Genomic DNA, 17,948 nt, shown 5'->3' on the forward strand with positions numbered 1-17,948 from the left:
TCGCGCGACTTGGACGAGCTTAGTCACTCGCCAGCTACGAGACGCGTGTCTCTCCTTCTCGTTCGCTACTACATCCGTTGCTCCGTTTGCACTTTGCTCGACCAGGCACTATACAGAGTGTGTGCAGCGTAAGGGGAAAGAAAAACGAGTAGGAAGAGAGCTTACGCGAAACTACCGCCACCGCTCTCGAAGAGCAGTAAATGTCTCTTCGAGGAGCTTAAGCCGGCATATCTTTCTCTCTCTCTCTCTCTCTCTTTCTCTCTCTCCCCCCTCTCTCTCCCTCTCTCTCTTTCTCTCTCTCTCTCTCTCTCTCTATCTATCTATCTATCTTTCTCTCTATCCATCTATCTATCTATCTATCTATCTATCTATCTATTTATCTATCTATCTATCTATCTGTATTTCTCTGGCGCGCGCGCCAGTCAACCAACCCACTCTTTCTCTTGCTTTTTCTCTTTCTTTCTCGTCCCCTCTCCGATATCCACTCTGATCTTCTCGATCACTCTCCCATCCCTCCTTCTAATCTCATCCTATTTTTCCTACCGCTAAAGGAAGGAAACTTATTGAGGAGGAAGGACCTGTTTGCGGCCAGATGGTTAATACGAAATTGTGACTTGTTAGAGATAAATGAGTCTCAAGTGTACGCAGTTCGTGTGGATATTCAACGTCCTCGTCGTTATTATTTTTTGTCGAGTACATTGCGCAGTATCGCTGAACCGTTGTTGAGCCCTCGCTGACGTTCATCTAACCTCGACGTGTACTCACGTGCGCGAGCAGTGACGTTTCGTTAATCCAGAATTGTGACGGCGGGTTTACGTGTGTATGCGTGTGCCTGTACGTACGTGCGTGCGTGTGCGTATGCTTGTATGTGTGTGCGTGCGTGCGTGTGTGTGTACATACATACGTACGTAATAAAAAGAGAGAGAGAGAGAGAGAGAGAGAGAGAGAGAGCGAGAGCGAGAGCGAGAGCGAGAGAGTGAGAGAACGGGAGAGGAGGCTTTTTCCCTCCGTAAGATAAATATTTGAACCACGGTTACGTCTTTCGACGTACAACACTGAACGATGAATTCGAAAAAAAGAATCTTTATCGAGTGAATGCCGATAAAAAGTCATTGGAACGTACGTTAGTTAAGGGACCGAACGACGTTGGGTCACATTGATGATATCGTGAGACGGTACGTCACATCACACGACAGCCACGGCACAAGGAGGAGAAGCGGAAGAAGGAGGTGGCGAGAAGGAGGAGGAGGAAGAAGAGGAGGAAGAGGAAAAAGAGAAGCAGATCGCTCTTCGGGACGATCGGGGATGCTCTAACAACAAAACCTGCATCGTATCGCTGAGGGATTTGATAAACCTGCGAAAAAATAGTTTAATCGAGGTACACAGCGATTTTATCCTTTTTCTCCTTGTATTTTCGAAGCAAATGTTTCTATGACTTTTATCGTAAAGACGCATCTCCGACGCGTTCAGTTTACTTCTTTTAAACTTTCCGCGTTGGAGCGACGCGACGCGATGCGACGCGACGCAACGCAACGCGACGCGGGGCAACGTTCAAAGTGGAATATCAAATATAGACCTTTTTCGTTTCGATAAACGATTAGCACGAACGATGGAGCGTTTCTCCATTGCGATTTGTATGCTTCTTATTGGAATAATTGAAAAGAGAAAAGATCAAACGCAAAAATCGAAATATCTCCGATCTATGTTATTAATTCGATAAGCTATTTGGGTCGCATCTTTCTTTTTCTTTGCAGTTAATAAATATTCGTAGGTATGAGAATGTTTTATATCGAATATAATTCGTAAAGGCCCCCTCATCTTTTTCATTCTCACGTCACAATGGAATAACGAGACAGAAGAGAACTGTGAGATTCGTTTCGATTTTTTTCAACCGACTTCCTAACGTCTTTATCGTTATCGTTATCGTTATCGCTAGATATATAGTTCAATGGATTTAACGCGTTCCGATGTCACGCGATTTGTAAACGCGTCGCATATGTATGGAACTAATCGTTTGCTTCTTCATTTTCTTATTTAGATTTTCTTTCCTAGCCCGTTGGTAGATATTATTATTATCGAGTAGAAAGTGCGATAAAACGGGGGAACGGATTAGTAAATGAAATGTGAAGCGATGATAGTAGAAGAATAAAGGAGATCGTATTCGTCTCTCTCTCTCTCTCTCTCTCTCTCTCTCTCTCTCTCTTTCTCTCTCTTTCTCTCTCTGCGCGAGCAACGAGCCGCGTTGTGAAATAAGCGCTATTATATTAAACGCTTATCCGCGAGTTCTCGTATAAAAAGTCGGAAGAAAAAATTATTCACATGATTACTCTTTTTCGCTCCCGACGTTTCTTTTCGACACGTGACAAATCTGGTAAGCAAAGTGATATTTTAAAACTTTCCGAATCGGTCTCGCGGGATTCGTTACATGTTGCAGTGATTCTTTCAACTTGGTAGATTTGGGATTAGATAGATCGTACATGTACATATGCATGTATATATATATGCATACGCATGTGTGCGTGTATATATATATATATATATATATACATATATGTGTATGTATATGTATATAGATGCGCAAGTGCAATGTTTATATTTGAACAAGATACATAAGATTACAGAGTAGAAGAAAATAATAGCTCCATTTTCTGTAGGAATTCGTCTCCGTCACCATACTGCACGCTGCGGTCACCTATTTCTGTTTTGCTTCCTGGTTGCCGACGCTTCTGAGACAAGCTCGATGTGATTACATTGAAAAGGTCGTCTCTTCTCTTCTCTCCTTTCCTCGCTCCCCATTCCTTCCCTTTCTTCCCCTTCCCTTTCCTCTCCGTCCCACTCTTCTCTCTTCCCTTTCCACGTCTCTTCGATTGCCTCTACCGTTCCTCTCGCTCCGACGTCCTCCTTCCGTTTCCAGTCTCTCCTACTACCATCGGATTACTACTCCCTCCCGCCCGTCCTGCACCTCGGCCCCTCTTTTCTCTCTTCCGTCTTCTCCTTCTTACTTCGCTCCCTTCCGTCTTCTTGTCGCGCCGTTTCTTTTCCCACTCTCTTCTTTCTCGCTCTTCTCTACTGTCTACTCCCACCTTTGGTATAGGTGTGTATATATGTAATACCTTGTTCGCACTATTATTCGACTTTTTCTTACCTGTCTTCTTCTTTCCTTCTTTTTCGTATTTCATTATCGTGTTATTAATTGTAAGTAGGTAATGCTTCGACCCATAAGTCATAACGCAATCGCTAATAATAATTGTCTTTGGATTACGCTCGTTAAAAGGTACATCTTAGTGCCTTACGTATCGCGTCATCGTTTCGACTAGGTCGCTATATTATTTTATTATTTCTTTTCTTCTCCGAGTAACAATACGTATACGCTTTTTCGATTCCTCGGCTGCTATCTCCTCTCTTACCTCCCTCTCGAGGTGCTAAATTTATGCGGCCACGTTCATGTCATGATCGTCCTTCGTACAATATCATGAAAGCCCTGCCTGCCTTAGGATTAGAAAATCTTTTTCTCTCTATTTCTGGAAGAAAATCTTGGTGCACGGCAATCGTGATCGATTGCGAGTAAGATAAAAGCGCTACTTGGATAGCAAAGAGAGAATGGTTAGAATGTGGGGAGAGAAGGTATAGTAGAGTAGGTGTGCGCGCGCGAACGAGCGAGCGTGTGCGAGGATAGTACATGTAAAGAGATGGATAGAGGAGTGGCAAAAGGGGAAGTGCACGAAGGGTGAGCTTGGCTGAGAAGGCGGCGCGGTAAGAAAGCGGTTCGTAGTTGACGACGGCGAGGAGAGCGGGAGGAAAGGCGGCGGAGAAAGGAAGTGGGACGAGAGGAGGGGGGAGCCCTTTCAACGCTATTGCGTCGAGCTCACCGGAAGAGCCCCGAACCCGGAAGTAAGAGAGAGGAAGCAGTATATACTGTGGCTTGGAAAGAGAAATGGAAATTTCTGTAGGACCCAGAAGGGAAGGGCTCGATCGATCTTTGTGAGGATTGTGACAACGCACCGCCGACTTTGAAACGACCTTCGTACAAAGTCAAAAGATTCGATTCTTTCGATTTAATTCTATTTATATTCTATGGTTTCGCCGCTTAGATAGTACCTCGGCGATCACGGTACGGAGGATGTCTGGACTAACTGTTAAGGAATGTGAAAGACTCGAGATAACAAAGCGATATCGTTAGGAACGGCTATAGATAGATATGCCTAAAGACATAGACTCTTTTTTGACTCGATTTTTTCATTTCCTCGTTGATCCAAATCCGATCGTTTATCCTCATTTGAATCGAATCTCTAGTTCGCGCGATATTATTATAATTATAAGAAATAACCAAGCGTATGCCTGACGACGCCGCGGTACTCGACTCGAGGAACGGCTGAACACGTCAGACGAGACGTGTCTCCGACAGTTAAGGCGTGGTAAGGAACGCCATATTCGCATTGTGTCTACGACATGTTTCTCCGGCGTAGTCTTCTTATAGGTGTGCTTGGAAAATTTAACGAATCAAAATATGATCTCATCCTATCGATGATCTATGCTTTGGGAATCTCCGATTATTTCAATTTTTTTTCCTTTTCTTTTTCTTTTTTTTCTTCTCTTCTTTTCTTTTATTTTTACGTACATCCTTATATCGCATATCGGCATAATGCTACGTGTATCATTCGATTAATGTCGTTCGTTTAAAATGTTCAGGAGCGTTGTCATCGAATCTTCTTTATATTCCATCCTATTTCATTTTATTGAATACTTTTATTGACAAATTCAATGAAACGCAATATATTCATCGAACGAAGGAAGAAGAAATATCGTCTGCATCTTTTCTCATTTCATCGTTTTTTCCTTTTTGCTTTAGCGAGAGAGAAGAACCGGTCGGTATCCGGACCGGAAGCACGGACCTTGGTCCTCTTTTTCTTCTTTATCGCTTGTAAAAGAGGCGAGGAATGGAGCCTCATTGGCGTCTTGTCAGATCTTTTATCTTTTCCCTTCCGAAGAGCCTCTCTCTCTCTTTTTCTCTCTCTCTCTCTCTTCCTTTCTTTCTTAGTCTTCTTCTCTCCGTCTTTCCGTCACTTTGCTCTCTTCTTTTTCTTCTTCTTCTTTCCTCATTGTTCCTATAGCCACCAAATACGAAGAGCGCGCGCGCGCGCGCGCGTGTGTGTGTGAGAGAGAGAGAAAGAGGAACTCTGCCTTTCGTATTCCCGCCTTTTACCGTATCTTTCGACCGACCAAGCACGAAAAACTAAGCAAAAGGAAACTGGCGGACACGATGGATGGCATCCGGCTCCTCTTGCTGCCGTTTGAAAGAATCCGTTCGGTCGGAGTTGCGAGAAAGAAAAAGACAGAGGAAAGGGAAGTAGCAGTGGTAGGTCTTCTCATAACGAGCAAAGCTTATGTTCGTCCAGTCACAAAGTTTATCAATATCAATATCTTTATTTCAAAATGATAACAAAGTTGATAAAAAGAATCTCCATTTGTTGTTTAGCCTATAATACCTTTGATTTTGATCGATTCTATTCTAGAACGAATGGAATAATTGGTTTCTTATCCTACATCGTATTAATTTAATATGTTTTTGATAAAAGGATAAAACAGGATGAGATGCTAGCTGCGAAAAATAAACCGATCGAAATCGATTTGCTTCCGTTCGTTTTATGTGGAACGCGGAGTTCCTTCTCGTATTTCACACGTACGACGCTCTCTCACAGGGCAACAACTCTGGCATTCCTTGCCGTCGGGATAACTATTATTACGAGTCGGCGGATCCGGGACAAGAGACACGACGATAGTTCTCCTCTCCTCCCGTTCTCTCTCTCTCTCTCTCTCTCTCTCTCTCTCTCTCTCTCTCTCTCTCATGCCCCTCCTTCGTTCCTCTCGTTCCACCGCTAGTAACCCTCTCCTCACATTTTCTGTACTTGGACCTCACGATGGGGTCCGAATTTAAGCATCCAGTAATTTTGCCAGTGCGACCTACCTATCTACGTTTTATCTCAACGCATCCAAGTATTCTCGTCGATCGTATTGCCTGTAATTTTCAGACCACGAGAGTTGAAATTTTTTCTTTCAATGTTTCGATATTTGTACTATCGGAGTATCTAGATTTCATTCATCAATCGGAAAACACTTTGTACTTTAAGCGTTAAATTGTATTAGATTTTCTTATAATTCATCGTAATTGGTCATATTCATCTCAATTATTCGTATAGGATAGTTTTCAAATCGTAAAAAAGCACGTCCTTACGTTAGGTCACGAGGATTATTACAAATTTGTCTGTCTAACAATCTTGTTGACAATATTATTTTTTGTCGACAATGTTGTCATTTTATAGTTTGATACTTTGTTATTTGGTAGGATGCATAGCGGACTCGATCGCGTACGCGCGCGCTTGCGTTCTATTATTGTATACTTCCTTCTTGGCACGTTTAACTCTTGTACGGTAAAAATTCTTGATACTTTTAGAAAACTTGATTCTATCGATTATATACATTTTATTACATTGTTATCCTATAAAATGATTTGATAAACATGTAGGATAAAATGGTATTTAAATGATATTTATCTTTTTTATGTAGTGCATGTTACGAAAGGTGTAGGATCTATCGTGGTATCGTTTATTTATTAACGACGTAATCACCTATTTGATTACTAATTTAAATGTCGAAGGAGGTATGCGCGCAAGAGTGCGATACAGCGCACGAGTTTACCCTCGTCTTATGGTGGTACTTCGGTGGCAGGTAAAATGCAGGTGACGGCGAAGATTTACGGACTACCTGCGACCGGCTCCTCCCACCATTCGTTCTTAATGGTTATAGAGGCCACAGAATTAAAGGGATCAACCAGTCGGCCTTACCTGCCAACGTGTATCGTTTCTTCATTTTTCTCTTTCTTGTTTCTTAAAGAAAAGGCCTTCACCTTTTCACGATGAGCCTTTTGGTAGGAGGAACTTCTTAGAAATTTCCAATCCCGTTTCTGTTTTAGCCTTCTCAAACTCGGAACTTCCGCCTATGCCTTCGGTTAGAAGCAACAGTTATCCTTGAATAAAATCGCAATGGATACGAATAATACGAAGGTCGTTTGAATGCGGATACCGTTTGATTGTTGGACAAAAATGTAAATAACACTACTCAGAAACGTGCGCGCGCGTGCGGTTGCGCGCGCGCGCGCGAGAGAGAGAGAGAGAGAGAGAGAGAGAGAGAGTGATACTGTCGAGAATTTGGTTCGTCTCTCGTGCTTGCATTTTTCATTTTCTTTTACGTTCTCTTTTTCTTTTCTATCTTGAAATCTATAGGCCGGCAATAGAAATTTTCCTTTCTCGAAAGAGCAAACGTCGACACACAAAGGGAGCCTAGTCCATATGTTGGCAAGTAGAGAATTACTTATACGATAAGTTAGAAATTGAACAGACCTCTTCTAGCGTAGCGTAAGAGATGAGGAAGATCGAGATGAAACGAGTCGTACGTGTGGCGCAGTGCGTGCGTGCGCGCGCGCTGATGTGTGAGAGAAAGAAGAGGAGGTTGGTTCCCATGAAGAGAAGCTGGTGCCGAGTGACGAGGGTGAACTAGGTTTTTTTTTTTTTCTTTTTTTTTCCATCGACTTCCGGTCGACGTTACTCGCATGCACGTGCATCGGAGGGCTCGTCGCTGTTCTTTGTAACACAAGCAGTAGTTCTCAAACATGAGGTCAATTCGTATCGTCCGAGTTCTTGGAATCGGTTGATTCTGGATCTCGAGTCAATCAACCCCAAACATTTAACGCGTTTGGTATCGTTCCTCTATCCTTTCGATAAACGCAATGCATCGTTATATATTTCCATTATTTAACGATACATTCGTAGCGATAATGTTTCAAGAATTTTTATTCGTTAGAATCGTTAGAATCGTTAGAATCGTTGCAATTATAACGATTTTAGTTAATTTCTTTTTCAATCGTGCAGATACGAACGCGAAGCGTAATATTTCCAAGCCTTGGACAGACATCATGAAGATGTCGGATAAGAGCGAAGAAGAAGGAAGAAGAAGAGGGAGGAAAGAGGAGGAGAGCGAGCGCACGCGCATTTAAAGAAGAAAGAGAGAGTGGGAGGGAGGAGGGTCACTGACACGTCGCTGAAGCGTTTTATCAGTCGAGTGCACAGCCCACATAGTTAGGCTGCGTTCACACGTGCTCGTGGACATCGTACCGTCCGCCCCTCTTTACTGCGCCTAGATATTCGACTGTCGTTCGTGAACGGACGTATGCTAGCGTGCACGGCACGCGGAAAGAGAAAAACGCGAAGAAGACGGGATGAGGTAGAGAGAGAGAGAGAGAGAGAGAGAGAGAAAGACAAAGCTACAGGATGGAAGTACGAAAGGAAAAAGAAAGAAACACGGAAAGTCCAATGATTTCAATGAGCACCATTATCGTCCACTATCTCGAATGTTGTCGGTATTCAAAAAACATGTTCCACGAAGAGTTATTGACATGTCGATCGCATATATATATATACACACACACATACACACACACGTCTCAGACTCTACGTCTCGACGCTAACGATTCATGGTCGATGATCATTGTTTGTAGGTTTTTTGTTATTGTATCATGTCTCACCTATGCATGTAGTCGCGTAACGTATATAACTATCGAAATCAAAGAATATTTGATAAGTTTTAATAGAAATTTCCAGAGAAGAAAAGTGAGTGTAGCTAATGAGCTATTATCGATCGAAAAACTCGATCAAATCCAATAATAATTATTTACAATCACTGAGAATGTAAGTCACATAATCGAATATTCGAGTTGATAAATAATCAACGATACGATTGAAGACGAGCAACAACATTGGCAGGATCCTACGAGGAATGATTTTTGCGGCACTTTGGCTTCGACTTAGTGTGTCACCGCGAGCGATAACCCGCTATAAGTCTCTCGTAAACAAAAAGAGTACAGAAGCATCTCATGTTTATACATTTATATTATTATATTGGTATAGTATATGTATATGCGAGCTTGTATGCGTAGTACTATATGTTGGGATGATCGGACTTACGTTAGAAACGGTTTTATCGCTCGGAGCTGTACACGTTCATGATATATTACTTACCGTACGTAGAGAGAGTATCTTTTTTAATTGAGATTATTCGGCAAAATCGTTGAAAGTTTTACAAGGTTATATACGTATGCATCAAGACAAATATCGCCGCCAGTCATTCGGTGAACTTTATTTTCCGCATTGATGTTTTACGCACGCGCAATCGTGCGATTAAGACGGTTTATAGATTTACGGAAAGAATTAACGTTTCGTTCGTTCGTTGCCGTTGGGGCATTGTCATTGGATGATATACGATAAGGCACGTACACGTCTTTGTATTTGCGTTTTAATTGTGAAAAGTATTGGAAATATATTGAGTTTTGTTGAATGATATAGCATATTCAAATTGAACTGCTTAAGAAAGAAAAACATGTTAAATTGGATAATATGGTATGAAGAATTGGTAAAGATTGCTTTTGATTTCATCGATCGTGGTATATATCATGCTGTTCGATAAAAATCCGTAAAGATCGATGAAGAAAGATGAAATAAATGGGATCAAAGAATGCTTCCTTGTTCCTCGATCTCTGGTAAAAGGAATATATGTATGTATAAGGAGTGGGAGAAGAATCCGGTAGCTCTGTATGTGCCGTTACGCTTCGAGCGTAGGCGCTCGACTTTCTCCGTCTGATCTCGGCTGCTATCGGTCGACCGATTTGGAGCCACGCGAGAGGAACGCTTATATAGGCGCACGCGTAACGAATGATTACGTTAAGAGCGCGTAACGCTTACCACGCGCTTCTCTTCGAAGAATGATTTATCCTATTGATCGACTGTTATCGATTTTATCAACTCGTAAGAAATAAATGTTCGACGCGCAGACCTTTTACTTTGAAATGACATTCTTATCACATTATTTCGGATTATCAACGTTCATCCCGCGTATCAAGGCTTCTCCCTTCCTACACAAGAGATATCACATACGAGAGATTTACTTTACTCACTCTCTTCAACGACATCTTTTACAACATCGAACATCCACTTTAATTCATTTAATTCAAGTATTGGTAGTGCGTAATTTTCTAAGAACTTGCATATTTCCTCCTCGTCATTACTTATCCTCCTTTCCTTGCTCGTTTTCTCTCTCTCTCTCTCTCTCTCTCTCTCTCTCTTTCTCTCTCTCTCTCTCTCTCTCTATTATGCTTTCGCTCTTCGGCGTTTATACAATACGGATGTTCTCTCATAGAAAACGTTCGTTCGATTTTCCTTATTATGGAGGAAAAATGTCTTGGACGACTAGGAGAGAGGGTACGATCGACGCTCAAATTTTAAATCTAAAAGATTTTAACGTAACTTGTAACGTAATCGAGCTTGTAACGTAAAGCTTAAAGCTTAATCGTTGAATCATTGAGAGACAAAACCGAATAGAAACCACCTGTTATCGATGTAACCGCACAAGTAAGGGTAAGAGAAGCGGGATGTAGGTATATGTCTTCTCCGGCAAAGAACCCGGAAGAACGGGATCGAGAAGAGAAAGATACGATGGATCGTGTGTGATTGTGGAAGAGAACAGACGTTGCGTTGGAACACGCGTTATATGATAAATGTTAAATTCCTCTCGAAGCAAGGCAAGGATTTTCCTCCTTCGACTCACCGTATCTCCCCCTTTCTCCGTTACCTTCCGCAGCTCTTCTGTTTCCTGGTTGTATATAGGTACTTTCAAACACTACGAGACATACACATACGACTGTGTGCAAACTTACATGCCCTCACTTATTGGCGATAAAAATAAAAGCATATATCAAAATTGCATAATTTTTTTCAGCGAATCGATCGACGACTATTCTTTGCGACCCTCAAATAAATGAGTTCCTGCTTCATACGTAGATAATTAATAGAGAGAGAGAGAGACAAGTTGCATTCGACTTAATCCTTGGAGATGTGCGTGAGAATACGCGTACTCCACAGGCACCTTCTTCTTTTCGTGTGCATATACTTACGTATATTAGCAACGTGTAGTTACCTACTTCCTCTTCGAGAAAGTGACACCGACTATGCTGATATAGCTTGACTCTCATACTTTACTACGTAGATAGTTACTCTCCCGATGCGCGCTACTCGTATGCCCTACGTACCTATTTCGTATGTCTAGCATGAAATTACGTGAATCGTTATTTAATCAACAGTTTGACCGACATTGAAAGACGTACATAGCTGTTCGTATAGTTCGTACAAGTAATATAATCGGTAAGAAATGTTACAACGTGGCAGATAGATGATTGCAGGAGTTTCGATTATTTGCTGTCGTAGACCTTTTTTGCGAGAGATCCTCAAGAACGAAAATAACTTCGACGTCGATGGAAATAAGTTATGCAAATCTACATTGAGAACGGATACACCTTTTCCTGCTGTCTTCCATTTTGTATGCTTCTACATTATATGCTAATGATCGCAAACCTTTCGGATGTCTATCGTACGAGACAGCATAGTCTCAAGAGACACGAGAGCTCGAGTCGAATTAGCGTAGTCCCTCGTGGGTGATCGATACAAATCATCATCTCGTATCTTACGTCAAGAACGAATCGTAGAACGATCCACTCTTTTCCTATCTGGCATGTATGTTTTATATGGCACGTATACGTATATGGTACATGTCGCATTCGCATACCTTCATCTTCCTTCTTCTTATTCTTCTTCTTCCTCTTCTTCTTCCTCTTCTTATTATTATTATCATTGTTATTTGTATTATTATTATTATCATCATCATTATTATTATTATTATTATTATTATTATTATTATTATTATTATTATTATTGTTATATCGTAGGCATTTATTTTTTTCTTTATAGGAAAACAGTAGTCAGAAATCTGAGGCGTGTTATGAAATTGTTGCCAACGATTCAATTGCCACAATTACCGCCGGTTTCCGCCGCGAGCGGATTAACCGGGATGGATTCTCGACTACCACCGGGTATATCGTTGCCCTTTAGCCCTACGGATTTGCTTTGGCGATACGGACCCAGTATGAATTTTCCGCCAACGACACATCCACCACCGAGTCCGTTGCTTGATTTCAAGACGCACCTGCCTGCAAGCTTAGGTGAGAGGAGATGCAAGAAAGCCATGTTCTAGTCAGCTAATTATTATTATAACGAATTTCATATTTATATGGATATTATATGGATAATTAAGCGATGCCGGATATTTTTCTTTCACAGCCTCCGATCCACGACTTTGGTCAAGAGAGGACGTCGCCGCGTTTCTACGGTGGGCCGAAAGGGAATTTGATTTGCCCCAATTCGACATGGATATGTTCCAGATGAACGGAAAGGCGCTTTGCCTCCTAACGAAAGCCGATCTTGGCGAAAGGTGCCCTGGGGCGGGTGACGTCTTGCACAATGTCTTGGCGATGCTTGCGCGCGATTTCAATCAGTTACAGAGGTGCCTTCCCAGTAGTCCTGTAACACCTACCAGACCATCAGCTTATCCGCTCAGTCCTCATTCGCACCCGCCAACGCCTACGTGGACTGAAAATCCATACGCCGCAAATCTGGCCTCACTGATGTCCGCCAATTCCGTTACTCTGTCTCCGGCACCGTCTGTTGATAGTCAGGCTGGTTCACCTGGACACGCGGATGGCAACCAGACGCAGATTTATAAGAGCGATTCGGACGAGGACAATCATCAAGTAGGAGGAAGTAACAGTCCTCCGGCGACACCTACGGCACTCGCTGCGCAAAGACTTAGCGAAGTTTGCGTTAAGGATCAACCGAGTCCGACGCTGCCTTCCCAAATGATGCCACTTACTTCGGGTGCATATAGGCAGGCCGCCGCGAATACCGCGAGAGAATTCTTTCCTAGCGACTCGTCCGAACCTAATACCAGTTCGTATTATATGTATCTATCTATCTATCTATCTATCCATCTATCTATCTATCTATCTATCTATCTATATATATATATATATATATATATATATATATATATCTTTAATAATATAGAATACAGAATATAGAATATAGGATATAGAATATGACGATTCTTCTTCAACTTTTAATATAATCTTATTCGTTCTTCCTTTTATTGCAGATGGGAGGCTTTTATGGGATTTTCTTCAACAGTTACTCAACGATCCATCTCAACGATATACACATTATATAGCGTGGAAGAGTCGAGAGACTGGAGTTTTTAAGATTGTTGATCCTCCTGGCTTAGCACGGTTGTGGGGTATACAGAAAAATCATTTGTCTATGAATTATGACAAGATGAGCAGAGCTTTACGTTATTATTACCGCGTAAACATACTTAGGAAAGTCCAGGGAGAGCGGCATTGTTATCAGTGAGTATATCATGTGCATATTGGCACAACACGGCACGAATGAAGACGTTTGTGCAGGCCACATTTGCATGTATATATATGTATATATATATATATATATATATATATATATATATACATATATATATACATATATATATATATATATATTTATTTAATATATTATTACGTATAGATATTCGTATTTATTGCGTGCGTGCGCGTTCGTGTATACATTATATATATATACACACCACACATTGTTTATTTACATCATGCCTCACATGGACAATTCATGTGACGTCGATTCGAAGCATGCATTAATGCGGAAAGAAATCATTTTCAGTTGTTTCTATAATGAAATGTTGTAACAATACCAAATATTCTTAAAGTCTTTTTTCATATAAAAAAAATATTTATAACTTGGAAAGGAAGTACCTCCGAACTCATGTTTATATGACTTTTTTCATTGTTACAGTGAGCAGATGCTCTTAAAGTTTGGGGATCTATTTATTAAAACGTATAATATAAATGAATCATAATACATTACATGCCATCTCATGTTTCATAGGTTTCTCCGAAATCCAACCGAGTTGAAGAACATAAAGAATATATCTTTGTTGCGACAACAAATGCGAATAAAATCGGAACCCGAGGAGGAGGGAAGCATGACCGGAAGCGGTCTGGACACGGAAGCGGACATGCCGACGGATCTCTCGATGTCCACTATGAATCAACCGTCGAGCGAGCAGCCTCTACCGCTACACGATCCACCTACCAAGTACAGAAGTCACGCGTATAATCTCGTTAAGGCCAGTCAGGAACCGGAAGAGAGGAAGTGACGAGGGTCCTAGCGTTGATATCGCGCGACAGCGCACGATTACATACGATAGTACGCTATCATTGGACGTTGGCGCTAATGCGAATATGTTGCGGGCTCTCGTTTTAAAACTGGATGCCTCCGAACGGTACGCGAAAAGACAACGAAAGGCCGTCCAGTATCTATACCGACGTCGTTGGATACGATTGAGGACGCATTTCCGAGGGTAGCTGTGATGAAAGTCTTTAGAAGAAGTGGATATCGCCATTTGGTTACCAATTCTAGAATCGATTGAAATCGACTAGAATCGCCTAGAATCAAGAATATAAGGAATATAAGATATCGAGAAGATCGTAGCAAGATATTTCTATCGGTGGCAAACGCGATATGCCAAAGGATGCCTCTCGAATTTCGTCCATACATCGGTCAAAAATCTATTGCTGATTATAATAGTACAAGATTCCTCTCCCTTTTATCTAAGGACTTTTGGGAGAACGATCCTAACAGAAAGCCAAGATTTAATGAGAGCCTTTATAATCGGGCCATAATGGTGGGTAAGGTTTTAGCGGTCTGTGATTATGAACCATTTCTCTTGAGGAATATGGGACTCATAAGAATGAGTAAATATCGTGGGATTTATCATTGTCCATTATGAATTAATGCCTCTTACTCAAGTGCAATCAGATGATAGCTATCGGTTACCGAGCAACACACAGTTATTAAAGGACGTTAAACTTATTTAGATGGATTTCAATAAGCGTGCAAAATATTTTAACAAAAATTACGTGTAATACGTAGGATATCGTAGGATGTCGTGGTTTTTTAAGGAGATATTTACGAAATATAATATTTTATTAAATTCGGATATTATATAATGCATAATATTCAATAAGACAACGTAAGCTGAAAAATGGGAAAATTGGTCGAAGGTATACTTGCCAGGAGATCTCTGTACGATCTTTGTTAAAGTTACTCCCTTGCGGAATCAAGATATCACCATCTCCATGCTATTCTCCCAACATATCGACTCTAGTAAAAAGCGAAAGATCTGGATTGCCTATTATTGTACGCTTCGTAATACATGATGATTCGTTATAACCGTCGTGGAAAAATACTTTAGTTTAAGCGGTGAATCGTCGTGTCGAATCGGTGGACGCTTCAGTGAAGCTTAAAGGTTTGCGGATATTCCGCTAATGTTTCTCCATATCTTCTTTCATGAAACCCTCTTTTTAATGCGAAACGTTTTAGTTTTACTTTCTCTCCTCAAATTTAGACTAAATATACTTATATACGTATATGTACCTAATTTACGTATGCCTAAATGTATGTATATGTACATATATACGTATATACATCTTTTCATATACGTATATATATATATATATATATATATATATATATATATATATATGCATATACGTATATAAACACACACACACACACGCGCGCGCGCGCATATGTATGTATATATATATGTGTGTGTGTGTGTGTGTGTGTGTGTGTGTGCGTGTGTGTGTATGTGTGTGTATATATATATACATACGCGCGATAGTATACTACTAATAAATCATATTATCAGTGCGAACATAAAAAAGATATGCGCAATGTCTGCATCCATATGGAAACTTTATTCGTAAACGATTTAGCGACATTCACACATATATATCTCGATAATTTTATTCCGTTGTACGTTTCAAATTAATGAGCGTTGTTAGTACAAAAACAACTTTATTTTCTGTTACACCTCTTTCGATGATTATAACGTATGAGATAAAAATGATCATCGTCCATTTTTTTTCGTTCTACGTTCGTTATTGTCAAGTTATTAAAACGAAAATGTCGTTACGGTTAATGCTTCGCGGCCTAGTTCATTTTTAAGCTGTCATTTGTGCCAAGGACGATTTTTCTAGTTAATAAGACTGTGTATGTATATTTCATCGATTGTTTTAAATGAACAATTTGAAATAGTCTAATTACGAATAGTAATTGGTGAGTAAAAGTGTACGCGCACCGTTACATAGAATTTATATATAGTGTGGACTATATTTAAGAATATTGTAAATGTATATAGGTTATTATCGTACAGAGAAAATGATGGAAAAACCTCTATTAAAGAACTCTATTAAAAAACTAGAAAAAGAATTTTATGGAAACTCGGGGCCAGAGTTATATATACACAGATGCGCGCGCGCACGCGCGCACGAACACACACACACACACACACGCACGCACGCACACCTCCTACACACACATATACACACACACAAATTTATGTATAGATAAACAAACAAATAAATATATATATATATATTTTTACTACCAAAATTTATATTCGAAATTTATATATCTGTTACTGACGCGATTGTGGCTTACATTCCACGATTTCAATCTAGAATCATTTACGTGAATTACGAGAGATCTGATTGGGAGAAAAATACGTAAATATACGTAAAAGAGAGAGAGAGAGAGAGAGAGAGAGAGAGAGAGAGAGAGAGAGCCGCTTTTCATGATTATTGTAGTACTTTTGCACAAAACAAAAATATAAAATTGAAAATTTGAAAAATATAGTGAACGTTCGTGCAAAATTTGTGACCGTACTCCATGAAGATAAATCGATAAGTTGTATTAGGCTTCTTGTATGCTGTGATTTTTATATTATGATAACAAAGTGAAAATAATGAATTACGAATGTAAGAGGCAAGAGCATACATGCTCGTGTAATAATAAATGCATAACGTTGTTTAAAGAAAACTATAACTACGTGTGTCTTATAGATTTGTGTTTGCGATATATAAGTACATAAACACGTGAACCGATGGGAAGAGAGAAAACGTGATTTATAGTATATATAAATGTAATATTTAATATTCACGCAGGGGAATCACGAATATAAATGAAAAAATTTATTGATTAAATCAATGGGAAGAACTATACATTTTACTCATCCTGCGCAAATATATCGAAACTAGAAGTTAGCGACACTTTTATTATGTAACTTGTTGCGAAAATAAGGTGAACGATAATCGCTGTAAATATAAACTTATTTACTTATCGAAGTCTCACCTTTTTATTATCGTCGTCCATTACCCTAGTAGAGTGGCTCTTCGAGATCGGATCTAAACGTGAAATATACCTATTCTTTCCTTTTCGTTTTTTATTTCAAAAATATCAATGAATATTTATATGAATCTACATCTAGTAAGTATCGTGGGCTTCAATATTTACCATATTTCTATAATATTTCGTCTATTCTACACCTGTTCGAGGATGGGTTGCATCTGTCCATTCGGTGTTGCGACTGGGTTTCTTTCTAACTAATCTTTTTTGCTTTTCTACGGTTTCATTTGCATTACTAAATGATAGAATTATTCTCCGAAGGTTATGATTACTTCATTAGAAAAGTATAGATACTTTCAGACGGTTCTGTTTACTTTTCAAATAGTTTTGTCTACTATACTGTATAGTCAATTTCGTTTTAAATGGTTTTGTCTACTTCACAATGTAGGTATGCCATTTTTATAATGAATATTTGCAATTTTATTTAGAGGATATATGTATGGTTATATCGTGCCGCATTATATTGAACAGAATAAAATGGACATTACTAGATGATATAAAGATATATGGTCAAACGTTTTACATAGGATTACAAACCAGCGAAAAATGTAGAGATATAAATTGAAATACGAATTAGATCAAACGGTGATGATCCTAAATGATTTACTAAACAGTTTTTCAGTTGAGAAATAATTACATAGATTTGATAGTAACAATAATCGAGATACTTAGTTTGATTTTTTATTACATTTT

General features: G+C 39.8%; 1 protein-coding gene across 7 annotated transcripts; it reads left to right on the top strand.

The window, feature by feature from the left end:
- Window positions 1–6: 6 nt before the first annotated feature.
- On the top strand, window positions 7–17,171 carry aop (ETS variant transcription factor anterior open). Of its 7 annotated transcripts, none has more exons than XM_035879441.2 (5): window positions 7–148; window positions 11,850–12,100; window positions 12,219–12,884; window positions 13,090–13,339; window positions 13,890–17,171. In XM_035879441.2, the coding sequence occupies exons 2-5, from the start codon at window positions 11,881–11,883 to the stop codon at window positions 14,158–14,160; spliced, it is 1,407 nt and encodes a 468-aa protein (XP_035735334.1). In that variant the 5' UTR covers window positions 7–148; window positions 11,850–11,880; the 3' UTR covers window positions 14,161–17,171. The 7 variants fall into 7 exon arrangements, with proteins under 7 accessions (XP_035735334.1, XP_035735331.1, XP_035735332.1 ...); XM_035879438.2 differs by lacking the exon at window positions 7–148 and adding an exon at window positions 180–1,378; XM_035879439.2 differs by lacking the exon at window positions 7–148 and adding an exon at window positions 1,395–2,371.
- The last annotated feature ends 777 nt before the right edge of the window (window positions 17,172–17,948 follow it).

The sequence above is a fragment of the Vespa mandarinia genome, chromosome 13 (assembly GCF_050613455.1).
Source record: "Vespa mandarinia isolate Hongniang chromosome 13, ASM5061345v1, whole genome shotgun sequence".
NCBI classification, from domain to species: Eukaryota; Metazoa; Arthropoda; class Insecta; order Hymenoptera; family Vespidae; genus Vespa; species Vespa mandarinia.

What these genes read in the sequence shown, in the direction of transcription:
- aop (XM_035879432.2), top strand. An exon ending in CTCGTCCGAACCTAATACCA is followed by an intron (nt 12,885 to 13,089) that starts GTTCGTATTATA and finishes CTTTTATTGCAG; the next exon opens with ATGGGAGGCTTTTATGGGAT. An exon ending in GGAGAGCGGCATTGTTATCA is followed by an intron (nt 13,340 to 13,889) that starts GTGAGTATATCA and finishes CATGTTTCATAG; the next exon opens with GTTTCTCCGAAATCCAACCG.